Raw genomic sequence first — 25,719 nt, forward strand, 5'->3', positions numbered from 1 at the left:
GGGTAGTGGGATGACATTTCAGATAATTACTTTAATTTAGATACTTTAGCAGACAATTTTTTTTTTTCTTTTTGAAGTGTCTGTTCTGGAAATTTAAGGTGTACCTGGAGTAAAGCTCCACCAAGTGCTGAAGTTGGTAAAAGCTGAAGGCCTCATCATGTAGCCAGCACAGAGTTAATGTTAACCTTCTGTGCCAATATAGATCTGGAGAGATTTAGTCTCTTGTATGTACATTTTCAGGAAAACTCTTTTAATAGATCACTGCTTGCACAAGGTTGCACAGAAGATAAGACAAGGCAAAAAAACACAGCAGAATTCTGGAGTTCTACCCTAATGCTCATCTGAATATATTTTGGAAGAAAGGAGGAGAGCACTGTGTAGGAGTCCTACCTATGGGAGGTGACAGTTCATGATTGTGGGAGACCTTGTGCCTCCTGCTCAGAAGAACAACCCAGTATGTTTCAGAATTGCAGAAACCAGTGTTACATGTTCTAAAATTGGGGACCACCAAGTCTTGAGTCAATACCTTTGGTACACAGTGCTGATTTCTGGCTACTGGCCCAGACAGCTCTGCATTGTCCTTTGCTTAAGGCATGTTTTAGCACTTTTAAAATAATTTCTTTGTAGACAGTACTATTGTGAATGCAAAGGTATCTTAGTGGTTGTTTACTTTAATGAAACCAAGGCGTGGCTGAACTGGCATGTCTTGTTCTCAGGCCATATTAATACAGTGATAAATTGAGAATATAATTTCTGTAGATTTCCTTTAGCTGGAATAAGCCATGTCTGTGCTCTTTAATAATCCACTGTGATTAGTAAAGAAAAACACAATAGGCCAGCAGCATTAAAAATAATTAGGAATGTTTGTTTTGTTTTAGTAGTTTTGAAAAACTTTGGGAAGAAGTCTTTTCAAAGTGTTGGTAATTCTTGAGTTTTGAGGACTGTTTTTATACTAGTTCAGACAATACAGACAGCTGGAACTGTATAATGTGTGTTGAGATAGAGATAGGTATACACATATTTATTGAACAAGAATTGGAAACATTTTTCTTTTATAGGTAGTGGGACAATTTGATTATTAATATTTTTTGTAATATTTGAAAAACACTCTGAAATAAATTTATCAATTTTCTAAAAACTTGCTCAGGGAGGTAACCACACAGGAATAGAACTAATAAGCAGCTGTTGCATCTGGAAAGCTTTTGTGTGGCATAAGTTGGTTTTAAAGGTTACCTGGTTTGGTTTCTTTGCATGCAAGTTCAATGAATATGTCTAAGTGCATTTTAGGGATATACAATGCAGGGAACTGATGAGTATCTCCTAAAGAAGTGGAGTTTAAGTAATATGAAAACTGCCTTTTTTTTTTTTTTGGTACTACACAAATCAGTGGTTGCATACTTCTCTTTCCTTTTTTTTTCAGTCAGAAAGGCTTGTGTGGCTTTTCAGCTTGATAAATTTGGCTTTCAATCTGCTGATATTTTCTAATGTAGTCAGACAAGCCTGATACAGGTATTTGGCTGCAAAGACTTCATTTTTTTTCTTTTTTGGTTTTCCTGTCAAAAATTGGTGAGGGAGAAGGGCACAAACTTTCGCCTGCTGTGCAGATAAGGTCTCTCAAGTGCCACAAAGAACAGTATAATTGCTTTTTTAACCTTCTGGCTATGTTCTTGCTATTACAGTACAGTATGCCATTGGCCTTCTTTGCTGCATGGGCATATGTTTTCATAATGTGCAACTTGTCCTTTGGTGGAATGAACTTTTGAGTAAAGTTACTACCATGAAGTGGTCACTAGATGGCTTGCTAGCCTAGTATTTTAGTGTAACTCACAGTTTAAAAGAGCTATAGATTCCTCTTGCCGCTTGTTTCTTTTAAATAAATCTGAGATGTTATTTAAATACTATTTTTATGTCTGCTAGGGAATCTAGGTTTACTAATCCTACAATTTCTCTAAATGTCTGACTCAGTGTTGCTAGATATGCCTTCAAGCTATTTACATGCTTAGAATGAGGTAAGTTGTTGACAGAAACTGCATTGTAAAACCTTTTTCTCCATTGTTTTACCCATTAGTGGGACACTAAAAACAGGATAATATTTGAAGATAATTTTTTAGTAGGCATATTTATTTTAAGCTTTTGATCTTTTGTAAAATTAGGACATTCTATTATGGTACTGAACTAGAGTCCAGAGGGGAATCTTCTGTGAAGCAGAATAATGTGTACTCAGTCATTATAATTTGCTTTTAAGGTCTGCTGTTCTTTACAGCAGGCAGTACCTTTATTTGATCCTGTGCTTAGTGCTGTGCCAGGAGTCTGCTGCAGCTCTCCTGGGCAGTAATGCTGCTGCTCAGGCAGAGAAAATAGAAAGCAGGTTTTTCCTAACTTACTGTCTAGTCAGCTTCCCAAATGATGTCTGATACGTAATGGACTGACCTTTTCCTTATAAAACATAATGTCTTGTTTAAAACTCATTTTTCAAATAAAATTTTATATTCAGTGGTATTCTAGTGAGAAAACTAGATTTCAGTTCATTGCATACATGTATGCGTAGGTGGCCTCACATTTAAATGTTCTATTAGTATACAGAGTAAGGCAGTGGCATTATGGCATTAGCTGTAAGTAATGCCTTTAATTTGTACTTCTGTATTAATCATTTTCAGTTGAGAAAGATTTTTTTTTTACTGCCATGTTACCACTTTAAGTTATAGTGAATGACGTAAATTTATAAATGCTCAATCTCAAAGCCTCACTACAGAGTAGTGCAACAATCAAATTTTACTTCTTGAACATGTGTTCAGTGTCAAAGAAGCATTCTGAGCAAACATTAAGTTCTGTTTCTTTCTTTTATACAGGACATTGTACCAGTAGATGCCTCTTATGAGGTGAAAGAGCTTTATGTGCCAGAAAATAAGCTACAGTTGGCCAAAACTGATGCTGAGTCTCTGTTAACCTTGGAAATAAATAAGGTATTGTATGTTCAGTTGTCTCATTGCTGCTGGAGTTGAAAGACAGTCTAATCAGTTGCTCAGTGGAAGCAGATATAGTTGAGATACCTGTATGGGTTACAGAATGTATCTCAATATGCTTTTTCCCTCTTTTCTTGAGAGAAATCACAGCATTTGTGTTTTGTTTGATGACTTTCCAGAGATATCAATTTAATCTTGGTAATTTCGTAAATAATGTTTGGTATAGTGTTACTTAGTTTATGTCAAGCCTGGAGATTCAAATTTACAGTGACTTCTTCCTACTGTCTCCCCCATCCATGGACTAAACCATGCATGTCTTGTAAAGGCAGTTTTTCCTAGAAGTATAACTAACTTAAAAAAAAAAATTAATTACACAAACCATTAAATTTTGAATTCTAGTGACAGAAATATGAAGGAAATCAGTTACTGCTTCTTGATTGGATTTAAGGCCAGGTTGGATGGGGCTGCTTTGAGCAAGTCAAGTGGGAAGTGTCCATGCCCATGTAGGGGGGTTGGAACTAGATGGTCTTTAAGGTTCCTTACAACCCAGACCATTTATTATTGTCTTTGTTGGAAACTTTCAGCTGAATGATAGTAACCTTATATACCAGGTGCAAACAGTTGCAAACTTAAGTCTACAGAGAGATGATGAGATCTACTTTACTTTTTTTTTTTTTTTTCTGGTTAGAACATATTCATGCTATTTTTCTGGCTTGTAATGGAGAAAATGTGGAAAAGCACAGATCAACTTGCTAAGTCTGTTCTTATTTTGGTTAAATGCATTATTTTCCAACTCGGATAAATTAGACAAAGCTACTTATGTCTGTGTTTTTGTTCTCCTGCACCTTCTTTTTATGAAGAACTAGGCCTAAACGCAGATACAATGCATGAGTGTTTTCACTGTGTTTTTGACAGTATTACTAGAAGTTAAGGCTAAGCATTTGATCTAGAAGCTGGCTAAGCTTAGAGTTGAGCATCTGCAATGCGTAACTTGACTTTGAAGGATTGAAATGACATACTAAGCACTGAATCAAATAGTTTTAAAATTTGTCTAGCTTTCTACTACTAAAATATTGTAATACTTCCTTTCACTACATTTTGCTAGATTCCTTTCACATATGTGTAAAACTATTTATTGCTTTGATTAGGAACATATATTTAAGGTCACCATTACTAAATTTCTGTATTGTCCTATTCTAAATCTCTCCCAATATAGAAAAGCAAATCCTTTCTCCCTTCACACACAACCAGTGGTTAAATATCAAGCAAGTATATAGCATAAGCTTGGGAAAAAAAAGTCTTGTGCTCATCTCAGCATAAATTAAACGATGTAATAAAATGAATCACGCTCTCTGCAAAAGCTTGTCCTTGTCAAAGACTTGATGAAGTTATGAAGTTTTAGTAATGCACATGCAGAAATAATAGAGGCCACACACTAAGTCATAGTGTGACTGTTTTGAGTGCCAAGTAAGGAAATTTCCTGTAAGTTGATACCTCTTAAATTAAAATAAGTACTAGTCCTGAGAGAATTTTACTTCTGGGTTGTCTTCACTAGTTTCTGCAATAAATTTTTTCTCATCCGTTTTAGGATTACATATCTTGAGATTTACCCCCATAATTCTCATATTTTTGTGGTAATTGTATTTGTTGTGGGGTTTTTTTAACACCTTGATTATCTTGCTTTGTTAAAAAAGTAAATGCAAGTGGGACACTCTAATTTGATTAACTGAACTCTATCAAGCATTTTAAAATAAAGCTTGTTGATGTGGGATTTTTATATGTTGTGGTTTTTTTAACAAATGGGATTTTGATCTAGTGTAAGCAACAACTTGTGTCTGCTATATTTTTCCATTTCTTTACCAGGTGGATATGCAATGGGTGCAAGTACTAGCAGAAGGTTGGGCAACACCCCTAAATGGCTTTATGAGAGAGAGAGAATACCTACAGTGCCTTCACTTTGACTGTCTCCTTGATGGTAGGGTAAAATTCACTCTTTGTAAGGCTGAGCAAACTAATTCTATTTCTAAAATATTGTTGGTGTTTTGCTTCTCCGTGGTGGTGCAGTATCATGTTGTCAGGCTTGTACCCAACTGGGGTTAAGAGAACAGCATATTACAATAATAAGTTTTAAACTTCATGTTTCTATTCTTTTTATACATACTGCTAGGTTAGACTTTGAATGTCTTGTCTTTTTGCCTTTACAAATTACATTTTTCAAATGTTTTTGTTGTCAAGAAGGATTTAAACTGAGAAACTGTATTTCTTAATTTGTTTTGAAGAAACTGATTTTAGAATTCAGAATTGCAGTTTAAGTGCTATTTAGCTCTGTGTGCCACAAGATTTGTTCCATAATAGTGATGAAGGAAAGGACAACAAACTGACGTAAATGCTGGAGCTATTGCAAAAATTAAATCAGAATTTAAGGAGGTGGCTTGAGTATTGACAATTGTCACGTGTAATTGAATCACTATGACTTACTAATTATCATGTGATAATTTAAATGAATATATTTTATTTTGCATTACCAATTGGCTAAGAGCAAGCATTAGTTAAGATGGTCAACAAGTGATAACATCCTCAGGTTTTGAAATCTGATTGTGATCCTCTGTTAGGTTTAATTTATTCCCCTTCAAAGGCTCTGTTTTACTCCAGCCTTTTAGGTTTTTTGCACTCTGTATATCCAAGAGAGGTGGTAGAAATTTCTGTCTCTGCACTTCCTTCTGCATTACTCTTCTCTTGCTGCAGACCAAACAGCAGAAAAAAAAAAGGTTACTTGTCTTTCAGTTCCGTCATCCAGAGATCTCTTGTCCCTCCTACGTTTTCTACTTCCCTTTTCTGTAGGTCTCTTGGATCCTGTCCTAGGCTACATAATGCCATCCTGTTATTTTGGAGTATCTCAGGTTTGCAGCGTCATTTTGGACTACTAGTTTTGTTTTCATTCCATTTGCCTTCTGTGTGTCCATCCAAGTGAAACATACTCTGCACATGGCATGCTGTGCATTTAACTGCTAAAGTAGCTTGTAGCTCCTTATTTTGCCCTGTAGTCTTCTGTAAATCAGAATTTTTATAAGGCTTTTAAGACCTTGCATAGGTGAGTGTTTCAGATATGGCAATATTACAAGTTTTAAACTTCTCTTGCAGTTGTTTTTAGTACCATGTGTATGCTGCAAGAAATAAGTGTAATGCAAAATAACAAATAACTTACTGATGGAAACCATTTTCAATCTTAAGCTTGAATAGAACAGTCATATTGCTTTAGATGCTACCATGTTTCCTTCTCTTAGATATCTACTTCAACATTTATGTATGAGAACTTTTTTAGAAAAATGTGATTGCCTTAGCACTCCTTTGCTACTTGAAGTGGCAACATTTAAGTCAAAACAATATCCTGAAAGTTTCCTCCCTGCTTGGTATGTTAGTTCTGGAGTCTCACAGCGGAAGTCATTTTCCAGGGTTTTGATTCTGAATGGGGGGGAAATTGTTTAATACCTGCAATGCATCTCATACTTTGAGCTTTAAATGCAATGTTCATACTGCCTGACTTCTACATTACGGAGATCAGTGAAGGTAAGTCATTCTCACCTTAAAGCTTAAGTTACCTGAAATAGCCTCAGGCTGACATCTGTGCTTATCTGTGTCTTAAGCTCATGCCACTACCTTGCCTTGGTTTCTCATTTGTACAGTGGCTGAAGGCATATAGAAAATACTGTATATTTATTATTGATCACTGACAGAATTTTAATAATCAACAGCTTTGAAATCTCTTTCCAGTTTGAAATATCTATTTAATTGTTCACAAAGCAAAAGGAATTTTAAAATTATCAAGTTAGTGGCAGCACGTTACCTTCTCTATGACTGTTGCCAAGCTCAATTTTATAACCCAGTTGCTTTGGAGGTAGCTCTGAGCACTAAGACTGAACTTAAGAGAAGATGCACAGCTTTCCATTTTGCATTCTGAAGGAAGGGGAGACCTATTTTTGTCTTAAGTTTTTCATGCACCTTCATGATTTTTAATTTCCTTACCACACTTAAGATAATATTGAGAGAAGTTTATATATTTAAAAAAAAAAAAGAAGTTCAAATAACAGGGACTCAGCCTTATTTAGAGTCTTGTCCCCACTAAAGCCAAAAGCAAACCTCCTCTTAACTTCAAGAGGTCCATGACTTTTCTCCTGGAGACAACCCAAAAGTTTTGCACTCTTTCAGCAAGAGTATGATCATTAGAATTCAAGCCTTTGAATGAGACTTACTGTATTTACTCCACTGGGTTTCTCAAATATCACTCTTGCAGTCAAGAAAAACAAGACCTCCAGCATCTAGCAGTGAAATAAAAATGAGAACACCATAACCTTAAAATTCAGATACGTTGATTTAGTTTTAGAAGTAAAGCTGCTGTTTTCAGCTGAACAAACTGTAAAGTGTCTTCCTGACTCAACAGGTTTTTTTCTGAAATATTTATACCTGAATCTGAATACAGTTTTAAGTAAGCAGCAAAAGTCACCTTTTGAAATAGTTGAATTTTATGTGCTAACTACTTGGGTACATTTGGCTGCCTCTGTTGCATTAAACTTATAGATTGAAAGTCTGGCTGCTGAGAATGCTGTTTCTTTTGTACCTGTTATCCACTCCAGTAGGAATCTTGCCTAATATTTTACATGATGTGTTTGAAAATGTCAGATGTGTGTTTCTGCATACTGTATAGCTTATTGAATAAAATATTTGACATCCAAAAAAAGTAGTATCCTCACAGTCTAAATGCTTGTGTGTAACTATTAGCACTTGCTATTTTCAGTGCTTGGTTCTTTCTCAAACCTCAGTGCTTGCACATTTTTATAGTACATATATCTTATGCAAGGATTCATTATAAAAGTTGCTTTTGACCCGTGGTGAAGTAAATACTTGAACTACCTGTTGTGCGATACACTTAGAGCGTGGACTGTAATTCATTAGAAGTATAGATTTTCATAATATCATTGATGACCACTGCTAGGGATAAGGGATTTTTTTCTCTCCTCACTCTGCAGGGGGAGTTATTAATCTGTCAGTGCCTATAGTGCTAACAGCTACTCAAGAAGACAAAGAAAGACTGGATGGGTGTACAGCAATTGCACTGGTGTATGAAGGCTGCCGCGTGGCCATTCTCCGTAATCCCGAATTCTACGAGCACAGGAAAGAGGAACGCTGTGCTAGGCAATGGGGAACGACATGCAAGGAACATCCCTATATCAAGGTGTGCGTTTAAAAGTTGAAAACCGAGTCCTATTAGCTGTACTGTTTGAGGAACTGCAGATTAAATGAAGTCGATATCTATGACTGGTGTATATCAACAGCAAAACTACTTTGAAAACTAATTAAAATATTTGAGCAGAAACAAAAGTGATTGTTTTGTTCTAAGCAGCTGTTGGATAGTCTGCACTTAGTGTGAAAATCTAATCTCAATATGTACACATGAAATTAATTGAGAAGGTACTGTAGAATCTGTGCTACAGAAGAGGAAACTTTGCCCTCTACTGTGCCTAGGAAACACATCCCTCTGTGTAGGCAGATGGACCATCAAAGCTTCTTAATTAGCAGATATATGCATTGTGAAGGCAAGAAAACTCCTATTTTGCCTGCATGTGGAGCACATGGGGAATGCCTGATTTAGATGCTTTTAAAATAGGCCCTCTTCCTGGAGAGTTCATAATTTAACTCTGGGCAGTTGTTTCCTATTCATTGTGCTCAGTATGTTTTATTATTTTGACCTTATGTGTATGTCATACTGAAATACATATAATTGCGTCATAGTCATTGCAGTGCTGTTTGGTTTTGCCACTGATGTAAATGTTGCATCTTAGCTCTGCAGAGCCAAAATGTTTCTTTCCCCATTTGTCTCTATAGTATATTTTTGTCTAGAACTATGACTTAAAATCAGATTAAAAGAAATTAAACCTCAAATTATGAGCTTGCTCTTAAGAAAAGCCTTTGTGTTCTGAAAATATCTGTATGCCTAGTAAAGACGTGAAAACCATTATTTTTTTTTTTAAATTTCATTTACGTGTAATCAGTTTATTGCTGACAGAAGTTGTTGTATTCAGGAATATATCTGAAACTGGACATCTGCTAGATACAAATGAGAGTATTCTGGAAGATTTTCAAAGTACTTGGTATGTTCTGTGCTGATGAACGTAAGATTACCCCCTTACAGAAAACTTAACACAAATTTAAGACATGCTAAGAAAATCTCATGCAGGCAAGATTTGAATAACTCATTATAATGCATTAGTAATTACAAAATGATGGGGGTGAAACTAATGTAGAAGATGAAGAACTATGTCCTTAAGTCTGCTGGGGTGTATAGTAGTATAATGACAGCATATGAATGTGTGCATGGCAGCATCATGACAGCACATGAATCTGGTGGCCCTTCTAAATTAGCAATCTTTGGGTGCCTGAGAGTTACTGCGGTGCAGAGTTTTGCAATCTTCATATCTTTATCATACCTTCCCCCCACCTTGGGGAGTTGTCCAAGTCTGGCATTTTCTTTGTAACATCATTTAATTCCAGCAGGTCCTCTATCTCAAAGCCAAAATAAATTGAAAAATCTAGACTTAATAACTTATGAGTTTAGTATGTAATGCCTTATATCAACATTTGTTGTCATCTTTAAATTTCATAAGGCTAAAAAATTACCAGAAATGTGGGGGCAACTTTTTTGAAGTTTTTTTGTGGTTCCACCTTCAAAAGCAAATGTGTTCTCAGAAATAAATGATTTCTGATTGATTTCTGTGGCCACTACTAGAGTATGTGAAACTGTTTGCCATAATAATTTTTTTATAAAGGGTGAAGTGATATTTGAAGATACCAAAAGAATTCTAGTCAGTGTACAATATATGTTGCTTTGGTAAACTGTTACTATGAAACAATCTGAAAGCCATCCTACTTCAAAGATTCTGATTTTATTTGTAAATTGAAGTGAGCTGGTAGTTAATCAGAGCTGTTTTATCTGTTACTTTATTGCTGAACAGAATCTTGTAAATAGTGTGCAACCTCATTAGTACTTGATGTATTAGGCTTTCCAACCACTATCTGTTCTTTTTATGTAATAATGTTGGTTAGGAATACTGGCTACTTGCATTTGTATATATTAAAAAAATCCGATACTGTGGAAGAAAAGCATATGCTTGTGTGTCTCTCCTGAACTGTCATATAATGTGTCTGTATATGTTAGTGTTTTTTGGGTTTGGGTTTTTTTTTTGTTTTGTTTTGTTTTTAATTCTTAATTAAAAAACAAAACCCCAAGCCACAAACAAGAACAACACATTGATACTTAACTGGAGACTGTCAAATAAAATTAAAGCAGAATTCTTCCAATGGTAAAGATGTGCCCCATTGCAATGCTCTAATTGCTTAAGAGGGCCTGACAATCAACCCTAACAGAGATTTTCCTTTCTTCTCTTAGATGGTTATGGAGCAAGGGAACTGGCTTGTAGGTGGAGATCTACAGGTCCTTGATCGTATTTATTGGAATGATGGACTTGATCAATACCGTCTCACTCCAGCTGAACTAAGGCAGAAATTCAAGGACATGAATGCTGGTGAGTAGATTTTTATTGTTCTATTTCTTCCCATAAAGATCTATGTAAATGCCTGCTGCCTCAATACCAAGGATGTTTTAAGGATGAAGATTTTGAATGCTCTCTTAGGTGGCATTCTTTGCCTGTATTAACTTCTATGACCTTAGGCATTGCGTTGCCTAAATACACAAGAGAGGCTGGTAATCCCTGAGAATTTTATCTTTCAATGCACACTAGTCATGTTACTAATGCAAGAAAAGATAATGTGGTAGAATCCAATTTTAAAGTTGTCAGGTTTGGCTAAAACTGGAGATGTATGGTTGAGTGCTAAATTTTCATATTCTTCTTTTTTTCAGTCTGTTCCATGCTACTTCTGGGGAGCAAAGCTTATAACAGTAGAGCAAATAAACTGGTGTAAAGTGGCATATATCACAGTTAAAAATTGTGAGCTAACTGCTGGCTTTATATTGCAGAAGAAACAGAACAATTTGTCTCAGTAAAGCAGTTCTCTTAGGCATTTAAGGGGCTGAGTAATGTCATAAAGCAGAATCAAACATCCTGCCTTCATTGTGGCAGTGACTAACAGGCAGCTGCTGAGCACTTCTAAGTGTGAGGGAAGCAATTAACATCAAGAATTCAAACTCAAATTGGTCCTGAGCTCCTTTCTTTTTTTCAGTGTGGTCAGTATTTTCAGGATCTGCAGGTTTGAGATTCCAGTCTTTGGTTTAGCTAGACCCTAAATAAATATATTTGATCTCTGAAAAAAATCCTCTTCTCTAGGTTTCATTGGTTTATTGGGAAACCTCTCAGTTATGGCAATTTTGCTGTCTTGTGGATTACCTTAGTTCATCTTAATTTTCAAAGGGGAGAAATCCTGGTTGTGTCAGGGGTTTACAACAAAAGGGTTTGTAATGCTTTAGAACAGCAGTGAGCCTTGCTTTGTTGTACTTGTTTGCTTGTACTGTGTGTAAGGTCTACTAAGCTGCTTAGTTCAAGGAAACATATTAAGGCAAATTAAATCCCATTTTATTTGTTTTGTTGCAAATATGTCTGATTTGTTTTCCTGATGATACATTGAGCCATTATGACAGGTAGCATAGTTTGATTTCTTCTTAGAATTTATATTATATGCTTGTGCAAGTGAAAAATTCTAAGAGGAGACTATAGCTATTGGAGAAACTAGAGTAATTCTGCTGAAATCTCAAAAATGAATGAAGCTTATTACTGTTTTTTAGTATTTTTTTAGATAAGTTTTGCTTATTGAGAATAATGATTTTATAATAATTCATAATACTTTAATGACCTGTGACTACTGTATTATACTTGTTTAATACAATTCAGAGGAAAGATTGCACTGTATGAAGATTTTTCTGTGGTTGTGTAAGTCCTGATCAAATAACTTGTTTTCCTTCTATCTTTTGTCTGTGTTTTCTCCATAGATGCTGTCTTTGCATTCCAGTTACGCAACCCAGTGCACAATGGACATGCTCTTTTAATGCAGGATACTCATAAGCAGCTTTTGGAACGTGGCTACCGGCGCCCAGTTTTACTCTTGCATCCACTTGGAGGCTGGACAAAAGAGGATGATGTTCCCCTCATGTGGCGCATGAAGCAACATGCTGCAGTGCTGGAGGAGGGAATCTTGAATCCAGAAACAACAGTGGTGGCTATATTCCCTTCCCCCATGATGTATGCTGGACCGACGGAGGTAAATACATCCAGAGTGTAAAAGAAAACAAAACAAAACCCCTTGGACAGTGCACTGGAGTACTTTGTACTATGCCCAGTGCTTTTTGAGTTGTGGTTTTTTAATGGAGAGAGACTTTCCTTGGGAAACCAGACTGTAAGGTCTTCCCTCTGTCATCAGTCAAAACATTCTTCTATGAAGAATCTTCTATATTGGAGGATTTTTCTGGAAATGCTGGAAGACAATTTGGGTTTATTCTTTATAAGGTTATGATAATTAATCCTTTCTCTTTTTTTATGGCCTTTTTTAGAAGGAATGATAAGATCTGTTAACATATCATATAGTTGTCCTGAATGTTAAGATACTTAAGTTTTAGGACTGTCAAGCAAAATGTCTTTATGTTGGAGGGATATACACAAATTAGAAATAAACAACAACGTAAAACAACCAAAAACCCCACTTTGTTTATTTTTTGGCAAACTTAATTCAGAGAGAATTGTCTCAAGGCTTTTGTATGAAATAATTCTTTGGCAACACTTTACTTAGAAGCCAGGTCTTGGGTTGGGATCCCTAGCAATTTGTGGGAAGCAGCAGAGAGAATAAATGCTCTCATTTGAGGGCAATTCCTTTAGGGTATATTGGTTCTCCATCTTTTACTTTTTTAAAATTGTTTTTCTCACCTCCCCCAGCCTCCATGAGCCACAGGAAGTTCAAATTCTGACGGAGCTCAAGAGGTTAACTCTCTGGTAGCTTTTAGATAGATAGGTCTCACCAGTGAAGTTAAATTAGAGACAGGTGTAGCTTATTTTTTGCTGGCCAGTTGACTGATCAAACAGAGCTTGCACTTCCTTTCACTCCAGAATAAAAAAATATAGTCCAGGTCTTAGTTGAGGCATGTAAGTGAGTTACTGTGCTGTTTGTTCCCCATAGACCTCTTGTGAGAATTAACAGCAATCTTCTACTTCAGTCTTCATAAGCATAGGAGGAGGAACAAAATCCACAGTCCTTACTCTGAAGAGAGTAAGAGTTTTCTCCTGACCTATATGGCATTTCCGGTGACCTCAGAGTACAGCCTGACAATAATGTTTGTAGTTAAGTAAAAAAAGAGACTCCTCCGTTCATCATTTTCCATAGGTCATTGAAAAGACATTGATAACAGGTTTGCGCTTTAAAGAACAACAAGCAGCTGTTATTTTGGTTATCTACTGAATGGATATGGCCTTCCAGTCTGCAAAAATTTTAATGGTGTCATGTTTGATTAGGGAAAAAGTAGTAGCTACATAATGCATACACATTTTAAGAGTCATATTTTGGCCATTTTCTTCTGTTAATTGTTTTTCCTTGTCTCTGTTCTAGGTTCAGTGGCACTGTAGGTCGCGGATGGTTGCAGGAGCTAACTTCTACATTGTAGGGCGAGATCCAGCAGGGATGCCACACCCTGACACTGGGAAAGATCTGTATGAGCCAACCCATGGTGCCAAAGTGTTGACAATGGCTCCAGGCCTCCGTGCACTGGAAATTGTACCCTTCAGGGTTGCAGCTTACAATAAGAAAAAGAAGTGCATGGATTATTATGACTCTGATCAGTAAGTTGTATTTTTGTTTTAAGACATTTTGAGCAATAGCCTTTTACCTCCCACTCATATTAAAAAAAATGTTTATAATTAAGTTAATATTGCTCAAAGATGGCAGTGTTTAGATGTGGTTTTAGATCGTGAATGGAACTTCAGAATCATTTGGGTGTGGTTTCACAGCACAACTAACCTTATCCAAATTTAGCTGCCACTGGAAGCTCCCGTGTTCCTTCCAGGTAATGGAGTTTCTCTAATTCTGCAACCTGTTCGCAAAGAGTGCTACATGCACAGAAAAATATTATTTTTTATTATAATGGTAAGGTTAGATTTTCTGCTGATTTATCTTTCTAAATATGCTTCTCAAGTGTCAGATATGCATCAGATATCATGGAAGAGAAACAATGAGAGAGTGTATCAAGGAGAAGATAGTCGACAAGAGACAGTGAAAATTAGCTAATTGCTCTGTTTAACACAAGTGCGAAATTATGCTCAAGTCCTTTGTATGGCCCAGGGTTTTCAGCTGGATATTTTTTTTTTTTTAAATCCAATTACAGGACAGGTAATTTCACCTTCTGCATGTTCCAGTAGTTTTCACTCCTTGCTGAGTGTATGTGTTGGTGTGGTGCTGATGAGTGGGACTGGGAAGATAACATGTAATTTTAGTTTAAACTTCTTTATTCAGGTGTTTGAACTCTACTTTTGTTTTACACCAAACTGCAGGTGAATTTAGTACTGAAATACCATTTGTAAAGCAAGACCTTTTTCTAAAAAAAACCCTTGCATTTTTTATATTCTGACTGTTTCCTACTGCTTCTAACTGGAAAAAGTCTGTACAACTCACTATGGGATAGATTGATCTGTAAAAATGAACCCATCCCTTATCTCTTGTTCATCAGCTGCTTGTGCCAATTGACCAGCAAGTTTTATTCAGTGGCTTGTGTCTTTCTTACCATTAATTATATTTATTAGTAGATAGTGTGCTCACTTGACATTGATTTTAAGTTATGCAACTGCTTTGTCTTTGAGCAGTAAATTCCCAGCACTTGAATTAGTCTGCTTTTATTTTTAAAAGCTGCTAAGTGTTATTGTCTCTTACATAACTAAATATAACTTTACAGTATGTTCTTCTGTTGTTTGGAAATCATAAGCAGCATGATAAAGGCATATCTTTTGAAACCTGACAAGAATTAAAAATAGTTTAATTATGTATTACTCTACAATGTCTGTATGTGTTTAGAAATTTGGTGATTGGCTACAATGCAGATATTTTAAAATTAAAGCTAATCGGGGAGGCTTATTTACCAGTTGTAGTTTGTTCTTCCTTCCTCCTGCCTCCCACATAGGCACCATTCCAGTGTAAGGTTCTACTTTGTGCTGTGAAGCTTCTCTGTGGATGGCATTGCAGCAGGATTTTTTTTTTCCTCAAGTGAAACTGTGGAAAGTAGCATCAGATCAGGCCAATGCTCTGATATATGTGGTATTTCATTAGGAGGAAAAAAACCAGGTTACTTCTGACATCTATGACATGAAAGTCTTTTCTAAAATCATGTCCTTTTAGCTAGCTCTTGAACACTTCACAACCTTTGTGCCTTTCGTTATTTGAGATGCATCTAGAAGTCCTCATTGCTGTGCACAGTAACTAGTTTGTGATGTAAATACTGCTAGTTTTATGCAAACCTGTATATGCTGTAACTTAAGGTTCCAAAGGCTGCTGCAGTAGATACTGTGCTTATTTGTCCTGTTTGTTATCCAAGTAATTCAGCAAGTTTTAGAGATTAAAGTAAAAGAGTACACTGGTGTATCACTTAAAGAAGTTGAAATAGAAGGGGAGTAGCAATTGGTATTTGCATTGCATGGAACAGAGAATCTTTGTAGAAGAATATTGGTTCTGTAATAATTGATATTCTTAGCAGGACAGAACTGGTTTAGATCAAGGGGTACCTATCAGTTGTACCTATGTCATTAGCCAGGGTAAATGATAAAAAAAAAATCTCTGTGGTAACAGGGTTTGCCTTTGTCAGAGACTGCATTATGCACACCATATTATCCTTTCATCATGCCCGTGGGGACCCTTTGGTTTGAGGCATTTTTTTGTTTGTTTCTGTTACTGTTTTGGAAAAAAGACCATCCTGCTATTAGTGTGCAGCCTTGCCCTGAAACTATCAGAGTGTAAGTTCATTTTTCCAGTCCTTCCCTAGATGCTGTTTGTAGAATACAGGGTGGACTGGAGTGTGGCAGCAATCCTCTAGATGGCAATGCGGACACATGCAGACTCCCTGAAGAGAGAGCCATTATTGTTTCTGCTCGCCATAGTTAGTAGGCTGCAGACAGAGCTTGGGTGGGTGCAGCTGGCTGTATTTCAAGATAGTCTGTGTAATGCTTTCTGTAAACCTTTCTCAGTTCTTTGAGGCTTGGAGACTTGGCAGTGAACTAGGAAATTCAAGAATTTACATCACTAATGGATGCACTGAAGGTTATGGCAAGTGGGTTTCCCTTCAACTGAGCTATAGCTGAGCTGAGCTGCTCCAAGTAGTTATTCACTGGTCACCTTTTCTGTTCTTTCAGGGCTCCTAGAGTCCTCTATACAGGAAGGTGCTTGTGAGAAGTCATAATGGACACTGTATGCTAGCTTGTGTGTCTGTCTAATTTGAAGGAGTTGGTCCCACACCTGGTTTGGCAGCAAAGACATGCAGGGATTATTGCAGCTGGGCTCTTTGCTGATATTAGTGAATTATCTTTCTGCTTCTGAAGGTAATCCCAAGCCATGGGGACGATGAGGGATGAATCTTTGGCTAGTGTTAAGATGTTACCAAAAGCTTGATCCGGCTACCAGAAGGATGTCTGACAAATTGGGGCTGCAGCATTAGCAGTGGCAGGGAGTTGCTTTGCTTGTGACATGTCTAAACATTAATGGTCAGCTTTTATGAGAAAGATGTAATGCTGACAGCATTTCATGTATGCTTGTGGGGGTAGGTTTTCACATTGGTATTGGTCAGCTATGCACTGTAAGATACTGGGCAACTATGTGATACCTTGCTGTGACTAAGCTGCTCATGACTTCATGGCAAGCCTGAGAAGCATCCAAAAGCCTACCATTGGTTGTCTCCAGATTAGTAACAAAGGCCCTTACTTCTTAGGTGTTCTGCCTGTGATTCAAAGAGGTCATCATTCTTAAGGTCTTCAGCTCCCAAAAGTGTCCATGCAAATGCTGTTTTGTGGAGTTGATACAGAAATTAAATTTGTTTCTCACCTCTGTTAGTATCCTCCAGAATGCATGCTGCCCTTGAAGTGTCAGTAAACCTGGTGTCCCTGCTTGGGAACAGTCTGGAGAACATGACTGTTAACTCTGATTGTCAGAGCCTCACACTGCTTGCTAACAACATTGAGCTGCTGTGGTGCTAGGCTGGAGCTGAAGTCACTGGACGGTAGGTGTATCTCCATGTGCTCCTGTTTATAAGGAAAGGCAGAGATATCCTGATTGCATTCAGGAATAAGCATGGAGCACTGTGTTTGGGGAAATGGAGTAAGGAAAGACTGATCTAAAAGCCTTAATAGTAGCTGCGCAGCAATTGTAGTTGCAAGCTTAACTTGTACAAATTGACTAAAGTTACCCTTTAAAATATTATGACCACTGAACAACCAATGACTGGAATGTATACTTGTATTTTTACCTCACGAAGCCACCACAATTTTGAATTTGTTTCTTTGACATCTTAGAACTATGTTTAACGCCTCATGGAACTGCAATCTTAAAACATTTTTTAAAAAGTGTGTCTAAAACTAAGATTTAGGAAAGGGATTTGAGGAATGCATTTGCAGTGATGTATAGCAGCACATGTAGAGTTAACTTAATTATATTTTCCCTTTAGTCAAAATTAAGATGATAAATTCCCGTTTCATTGTTGCTGAAGTGAGATAGCAAGTCTAATCTAAGTTTCTGTGGGAAGCTTAAGCATTTCCACTTGCACAGAATTCTGAAGAAATAATGCATATAGAAACTAGTATGAATATTGGTAGTCCTTCGCTTATCATAGTTTTTACCCATCTAGATTTAATAGAATTTTTGATAAATAATTGAGTATATCCAAACATGTATTGGAAAAGTTTATAGGAGTATAGAAGGAATACTATTTATAATAGAGAAATTCCAAATGAATATCAGATCTGTGAACCACTATTGGGCTGAAGTGTAAAGAAAAAACAATCAAAGAACCAAGCAACCACCAAAACAAACCACCACCCCCCAAAAAATCCCTACCCAATGCTGAAATCCATTCAGGAAAACAGTGTGTTTCTTCAGCCAAAAAGGCCTCTCAAACAGTTACCACAGACAAGTGTAATTTGGGATTGGTGGCTTAATAATAGTAGTTGTTTCGGCAAGCAGAGATTCCCGATTCTTTACAGAAGATCAGTCCTATAAAATGTAGCCACAGACTGCTGCTGAGAATAAACTCAATTAAGAAAGGAAATTAGTCTGGCAATTAAAAAAAGCCACAGCAGTGTCTGGAAAAAGGGATTATTTATTTTTTTTTTTTGTCCTGAAAGAAAACGGATGACATCATTTTGGCTAAAAGAAACCCGGAAGTAAGGTTACTGGAGCAGACTGTTCATGCTTTCTGTAAAATGTGAATGCAGCATGGGTACCTGCAAAGAGGGGAGATGTTAACTTTATCTAGTTTATTTACAGGACCCTTATATGGCTTTCATGACTGCTTTAATAATATCAAATCATTCTTATGGGGCATCAGTTCCAACTGAGTACCTGCTGTTCCCAAACTGGTTTGGTGTGATAACTGTTTTTTTTCAGTGATAGTAGGAGGCTGAGATAAGCACATTTAATGGTCCTCCTCAATTCATCTATGTGATACATGGTTTCTTAATTAACAGTAGTACATAATTCAGGATACATTGGAACACTACAGCAGCTTGGAACACTTAAACCCTCTTGCCAGTGAGAAAGGAGTTTCATTCACCAAAGGCAAAGGATGTGCTTTGCATATGTTAATATTAATCGTATTATTGTGTTCTACTTCCATATGAGTTTGCTCATGGCCAGTTAGCTTTTGAACCTAGTTGATCATAGCAGATTCATTCAGCATCGGGCATTCTGAAAGTGTAACACAGAATGACATAAAGTCTTGACGCTGGAAGGGACAACTTTCTGTTCACATAAGAGTTCTGGTGTAAGTTCTGACTTTATACTGCAAAGGCAAAATTAAATTCTGTAGAAGTCCTTCTGAAAAGGGTTGTAAGGTTAAATTTCATCTCATGCTGGATCCTGTTCAGGAAGCTTGAAGTTGAAGAATTGTTAAAGGACTGAACCTCAGATACGGAAGCTGTGAATTGTCCTAGGAATTAATTAGATCTAAGGTTGACCAGCTGAGTAGAGCATAGCAGTCCTTTTTAAGCCAGACCAGGTGAATAAACAATATTATTGTTTTATTTCCAAAAAACATTTTTATGAGTAGGCAAAACACTGAATGGTCTGTACTTTTATAATAAGTCTTGTATATAGAAGTAATTTCTTAAGACCTTTAAGGCACCAGATAGTGCCCTCCACAGAGAATGAAAATTCCAAGAAGGTAATTAGCACAGTGCCAGATACCATAACCTGGGTGAGGTTTCCCAAGATTATGACTGATCTTTAGTGCTTTAGAGTAATAATGAAGTAATATATTTTATACTTTGGTTAAACCTGTAGGGAATAGTTGTTCAAGTGTAAAAAATATTCTCCTCAGTCACTCTAAGATACCGTATTGGTACCTCGGAGATCTGGCAGAAATTTCATGTAGGACTGTGGGCATCTTCATGCAGTCATTTCCCATTTGCACATTAGTGTCAGCTGCTTTGTTCTGTCACAACAACTGTAAGGTGTTTGAAATCCTAGCCTCATACACTGCCCTTAGGGTGTTTGAGCTCATAACAAAGCATAAAGAACTGTCGTTGTTGCTGAGGTCTTGTGCTATTATAGTAAAAAATAACTGCTGAATGCACAAAAAAAAGGGAAAAACCTTTAATAAATAAAACATTAGTCTTTGTAAATGAAAGAAAGGAAGAACTGGTGTATGAATTCTTAATCTTCTGTGCATGGTTTGGACTGTCCTTTGATGCTTACTGTGAATAGTTTGAAGTAACAGCACCAAGTTGTTCTTATGTTACTGTGGTTAGATCACTGCTTTCCAAATTTAAAATATTATCTTGTGTACCTGTGCGTGTCTGTAGATACATATAGCTCTGTGTGTGGAAGGAGCGCACAATCTGAAGAAAAATTCCTTTTCTCCTTTTGCTAGATGTACAGCAAAGTAATGTATTTTCTGTCTACTTAGCCCTCTCTTCCATAAATAAAGAGATTTCACAGTGTGTATATTGGGGGCTTTTTCCACACCGTGAGTGTAATAGGATTCTAGGATGCTGTGCCATGGAGTAAATACCAGTCTCAATGTAATAGTTTTCAAGACTGGTTTTCTGTTGACAAGTTTTTGTTGTGGATTTATTTCTGCCTTTTTTTACTCTTTCTTTTGGAGAATGCTTTTAATTGCATTGGTATCAACTATTGCATCACTACAAGTCGAACTTAATTGGTAGTAAAAGGTCAAATCAATGTTATACACATCTACTAACATACAGTGTGGCTCAAAGAAAACTAATTCCAGCAACTACTAAATAAAATTTTTAAAGGCTCTTAAATCCCATGCTTAGAAAAGCCTTGGGTTGAGTTTAATTGAAATTCATCCCAAATCTCACTTGATAATGGAATTTGGATGGCTTTGGCATTTATATTTCATAGTAGCTTTAACAGTCAAATGTTTCAGTCTCATGTTTCTCTCAAATCCATTTTGTGTAGAGTAACTCCTACTATCCTCGAAATTCACTATGAACAAAATTACTTGACTCTTCTTTCTCCTTTCTTCTACAAAAGCAAATGACTCATACTGATAATGTTTTATTTCAAAATGCTCATGGTTCACATCACAGTGCCAGTACTGATAAGGTATTTCTGCTTAGTGGAAATCTCAGTTTGTGATATTGAAGAGATTTGATTTTTACCTTTAGTAAAGACAATGAGTATTGAGTAGTTACTCAGATATGCTGCATTAGGTATGAAAGTTGAGATTAAACTAGAAGCAGTAAAGTTGCCAATGTAGTAATTTTTAAAAAGACAAAAATTATCAGGTTGTTTCAACATACAACAAAAATTGCCAAAGGTCCATGTGAATCACATTAGTGATTAGTATTTAAAGTCATTTTTTTTTTAATAGAAAAACTAATTCAAAAGAGAAGTTTGGGATAATGAGAGAGCATCACTAATACTTGGCTACTTTTTAATAGTATTTTTGAAACATTTCTAGATGTATTACAAGGTGCATTATGTTTCTTAAATGATGCTTCTCATGTTTTTCTTTTCTTATGGTTTCTATAGATCTCCTTAGCTTCTCTTAATGTTTCTCTCTTTCTTTATATATCTGATTCCTAGAGCTACTTTTTATGCAACTAGGGATAAGAAGAAGCTGAAGGAACTGGGGGGTCTTATTGAAGCAAACTTACATGGCATATCTAAATGTATTGTCTTAGTACCTTTTTTCACTTGTAGGGCACAGTAGGAAATGGAATGTTTTTCTGAAAACTTAACAGGCAAGCAGGGGATAAAGCAGCTAACTTTTTTAATGCTCAAACTTGGTGTTGCTAGCACACTGTAAAGAAAACCACATATTGAGAAATTTTCTAGCACTTGCTTTTCTCTTCCTGATCATCTGAAGAATTAGTACTTATTTTTCTAGAATGAGACAGACTTATCACTTCCCCACATACATTTTATAGAAGTAGTTCTTTGCAAAGAATGCAAGTTACCTTGAACCAATGTTAGTGAACAATAGACATCTCTCTGTCAAAGAATACATTTTTCAGGCATTATAAATAGCAGTGACATAACTTTTTCTCCTATGGGCTTACATCAACTTTAAGTTTTAATTTTTGTGTAATTTGTATTTTGCAGAATTGAAGCACAATAGGGTGTTTTGCCTTGTTGTGATACTTCATGAACCCACAGTCCTAGATTGAGATCAATAAGAAAAGAGCATGTATGGCGGTACTGCTGTGTAAATGTATACAATCCAAATAAAAAAGTTATGGGGCTAGTGGTTTTGTGAAAGGGAACTATGAAATGCTTTCTGCATCTTGCTAACTTCCATACCCTAGTAAGTACAGTTTAGCACATAAAGCCAAGTTTTGCCCTCTGTTGCACACACTTGCCTCTTGTTTCTATCTAAGGCATGTGCATCTGAAATCAATACTTAGCTTTTATTTCAAACAGACAAGGAATGAGTAATGCATACATGTTGCAAATTGAGCAAAGGGTTTAACTAAAATTGCATATTTAATTTAAGAATATATATTTTTTCCTTTGGAGCATTTGATAGAACTCTGGCATTCAGAAGGATCCCATCCAGAGGGACCTTGACAAGCTGGAGAGGTGGGCCAATGCAAATCCCATGAAGTTCAACAAGTCCAAGGTCCTGCACCTGGGTTGGGGCAACCCCAGGCACAAATACAGGCTGGGGGGAGAATGGATAGAGAGCAGTCTTGAGGAGAAGCACTTGGGGGTGGCAGTAGATGAGAAGCTCAACATGAGCTGCCTGTGTGCCAACTACATCCTGGGCTGCATCAAAACAACTATGGCCAACAGGGCCAGGGAGCTGATTCTCCCCTTCTACTCTGCTCTTGAGGGACCGCATGTGGAATACTGCATACAGCTCTGGAACCCTCAGCAGAGGAAACGCATGGAGCTGTTGGGAGAGGGTCCAGAGAAGGCCCACAGAGATAATCAAAGGGATGGAGCACCTCTGCTATGGAGACAGGCTGAAAGAGTTGGGGTTATTCAGGCCTGGAGAAGAGAAGGCTCCAGGGAGATCTTATAGCAGCCTTCCGATACCTGAAGCGGCCTACAGGAAAGCTGGGGAGGGGCTTTTCACCAGAGAGGGTAGTGATAGGACAAGGGGTAATGGTTTTAAACTGAAAGAGGGGAGATTTAGGTTAGACATCAGGAATAAATTCTTCACCATGAGGGTCGTAAGGTGCTGGAATATGTTGCCTGGGGAGGTTGTTGATGCCCCCCTCCCTGGAGGTGTTTAAGGCCAGGTTGGACGAGGCTTTGTGCAGCCTGGTCTTGTGTGAGGTGTTCCTGCTCATAGCAGGGAGGTTGGAACCAGATGATCTTTAAGGGCCCTTCCAGTCATTCTATGATTCTTGTTTTGCTTTTACTGTTTCAGTCTTGTGAGGAGAAAGTTGAATTCAGAGAGCTTTTGCTGCTTATGACCACATACCTGAGAAATTAATATTTAGATTGTCGTGTTAACAATTATGAGTAACCCTTACCTGGGTTAATTTGTGCATTTGTCCAACTGAATTCTGTGTTGTTTTTTTTTTAGAGGAGAACATCTTTAGGGAAAGGTATTTTTATTATTCCCCTGCTTTTTTCTTTATTTTTAACTGTATGTGGCACATTATTCATATGCATATATACATACATGTATGCTCAGTGGCTTGAAATGGTCCAGCTGCAGAAACTGTGGAATTTGCCTCTAGACTCTGAGGCTTTTACTTCCTCTGTTTTTCAAAGTGTCCTTCACTAAGATTTCATGCAGTATTGTTTTTTCACATTCTCTAGTGGCACTGAAATGGCCTTACTGAACCAGCACATAGGACTGGTCTGCTGCCATGGCAGGGCAAAGTGCAAAATAGGATGGCTGCTGTTGCTTAACAGAGGGCTGAGAGAGGTGGAGATGTCTCTCTCTCAACAGCAGTTCCCAGTTTCCTCACAGAGAGTGAGCCAGGCTAGATGGAAGCAAAAACACAGTTCAGTCCACAGGAGATAAGTCAGACATTGCCGCTAAACCTCAGGAAATACCTAAGCTGAATATTGTAGAGGGTGTATATTCTAGAGATTTACTGGCATTGCTGGCCAAATGTCTGGAAATGAAAGTTGCAATACACCATTATACTCCCAAGAAGAAATTTATAAAGTATCAAGAAAGCAGAAGGAATATGAACAACTTTGCCTACTTTTAAAATATGTTACTTTTTTTTCCCCCCCTCTCCTCCCCCCTTGCCCCCACTCCTACTCTCTCAGCCATGAAGACTTTGATTTTATATCGGGGACCCGCATGCGCAAGCTGGCTCGTGAAGGACAAAACCCACCGGAAGGCTTCATGGCTCCTAAGGCTTGGACTGTGCTGACAGAATACTACAAATCCTTGGAGAAGGCTTAGACCTCTTTTTAACTGCAGATCAACCTTTGACGCCTGATTTATTTACGAGAAGGGGACCACACAGTCACCGTTCATGTTGCTTTGTTGTGGTGTCTGTCAGGAAGTTCTTCTCTGAAAACAGACTCTTTCTCCCTAACTTAGCATCATTCTTTGCCTGTCCTTATGGGTTCTATTATGTCCTGGCACCTAACTAGCTGCTGGTTTTAATGTCTTCTCTTTTATTACAGTTAATATTCTTGCAGTAGGATTTTTAACTCTTGTCTTTTTATATTTTACTGCCTCTGTCCTATGAGTCCTGCAGCTGTTAAATAGATGTGGCTTTTTTCATGTTATTTAAACTGCTGGGTAGTGTCTGGTTTTAGTAGTTTGTAGGAGATAATGTAATGGTTAGACCCTTAACTATGGATGGATGATCTATAAATCAAAAAAGTAAATAAGTTTTAAAACATCTGTAAAAGTGTCCTCATCTCTGTCTCATCATCATCTCCAGAAGCACTTAACGCTGATTTCTCACAATATGTAATAAAAAAGAATTTTTTTTTAATGTAGCATAAAATTTTTGTTGTCTTTCTTTGTTTAGTTTTGGAACTCATTGAATTGTCTGGTGATTTTCTTCTGCTGTGGATCTGTAAGTTGGCCAAGTAATGAATAAGATAAAGTATCTAGTTTTCACTTTGAATTGATAACTAATCCAGATTTGAATTTTTTTTTTGTATGTGCTTGTTGCCGTAGGTATCAGTAGGGAATGTTTTCTTTCATTTGCTAGAACTTACCAGTTTATGATTCCAGATATACTTGTTTAGCCTTCTGCAACTTCAAAAGAAGTATGGCAGATCAACTTTGAATTCACCTTTAATTATTGCAAGAAAAATAAAAAAAAAATCCCTAGATCTTGGCATTTTCTGTGGTACAAATGCTTAGTCCTGAGGTTAATGTTCTGGCTATTTTTCAAGGTTTCCAAAGAGTTATCCCCTTCTCTTGGTTCAGTTTTTGCTTGCTTGAGAGACAAAGCATATGTTCTTCTTCTAGGATTCTTCAAAAATCCTGAAGTTGGTTAATTTGGTATGTGAAACTGTCAGCTGTTAAAGAAAAATATAAAAAATGAAAAGTAAGAAAAAATGAAAAACTTCTTTAAGTGTGAAGTAACACAGATGTATTGGGATCTTTCAAGCATTTGCAGGTAATAGGCAAGCCTATTAGCTAGAAACTATCTTATATCCTTCTCACAGAAACTTACTTTTCTGTTGTTAAACAGTGTATATAGGAGGAACCAGCTCAAAGTTGTTTTTAGAATGTTGATATTGGCCTGCTACTGAGCCTGGATGAAGCATATGTTCATGTAGGTTATTTTTGCTGGAGGGAAGGTTGTGATGAGGGGACCTGTGTAATGAATGGGAAAAATGCTACTTGCAATCTTTGTTTATTTGTTCACAGCAGTATTTAAGACATATGCTTTGAGAATGACATCCTTCTCTTTTCTTTCTCTGTCTCTTTGATGAGATCTAGAATGTATCTTTTAATGGGATTCTTACCTCTGACAGAAAGTAAGGCAGAATTGGGAAAAGATGGAACATTCATTAGTGAACCACAGCAATTACTGGAGACTGTGTTTTGGTAGTTTAAACTTACTTCTTCAGAACTGTGGAACAGATTTTCTTCAAACTCACCTCTTAC

General features: G+C 37.0%; 1 protein-coding gene across 1 annotated transcript in view; it reads left to right on the forward strand.

Annotated features, from left to right (window-relative positions):
* PAPSS1 (3'-phosphoadenosine 5'-phosphosulfate synthase 1) overlaps positions 1-24,593 on the forward strand; it is a 39,494-nt gene extending 14,901 nt beyond the window's left edge. Inside the window, exons 6-12 of the mRNA XM_051618240.1 lie at positions 2,850-2,963; positions 4,827-4,938; positions 7,988-8,193; positions 10,405-10,540; positions 11,959-12,227; positions 13,563-13,792; positions 23,907-24,593. Coding sequence (XP_051474200.1) covers positions 2,850-2,963; positions 4,827-4,938; positions 7,988-8,193; positions 10,405-10,540; positions 11,959-12,227; positions 13,563-13,792; positions 23,907-24,045 — 1,206 coding nt within the window. The 3' untranslated portion in view covers positions 24,046-24,593. The remainder of the gene's footprint in view (positions 1-2,849; positions 2,964-4,826; positions 4,939-7,987; positions 8,194-10,404; positions 10,541-11,958; positions 12,228-13,562; positions 13,793-23,906) is intronic.
* The last annotated feature ends 1,126 nt before the right edge of the window (positions 24,594-25,719 follow it).

Source organism: Apus apus, chromosome 4 (assembly GCF_020740795.1).
Source record: "Apus apus isolate bApuApu2 chromosome 4, bApuApu2.pri.cur, whole genome shotgun sequence".
NCBI lineage: Eukaryota > Metazoa > Chordata > Aves > Apodiformes > Apodidae > Apus > Apus apus.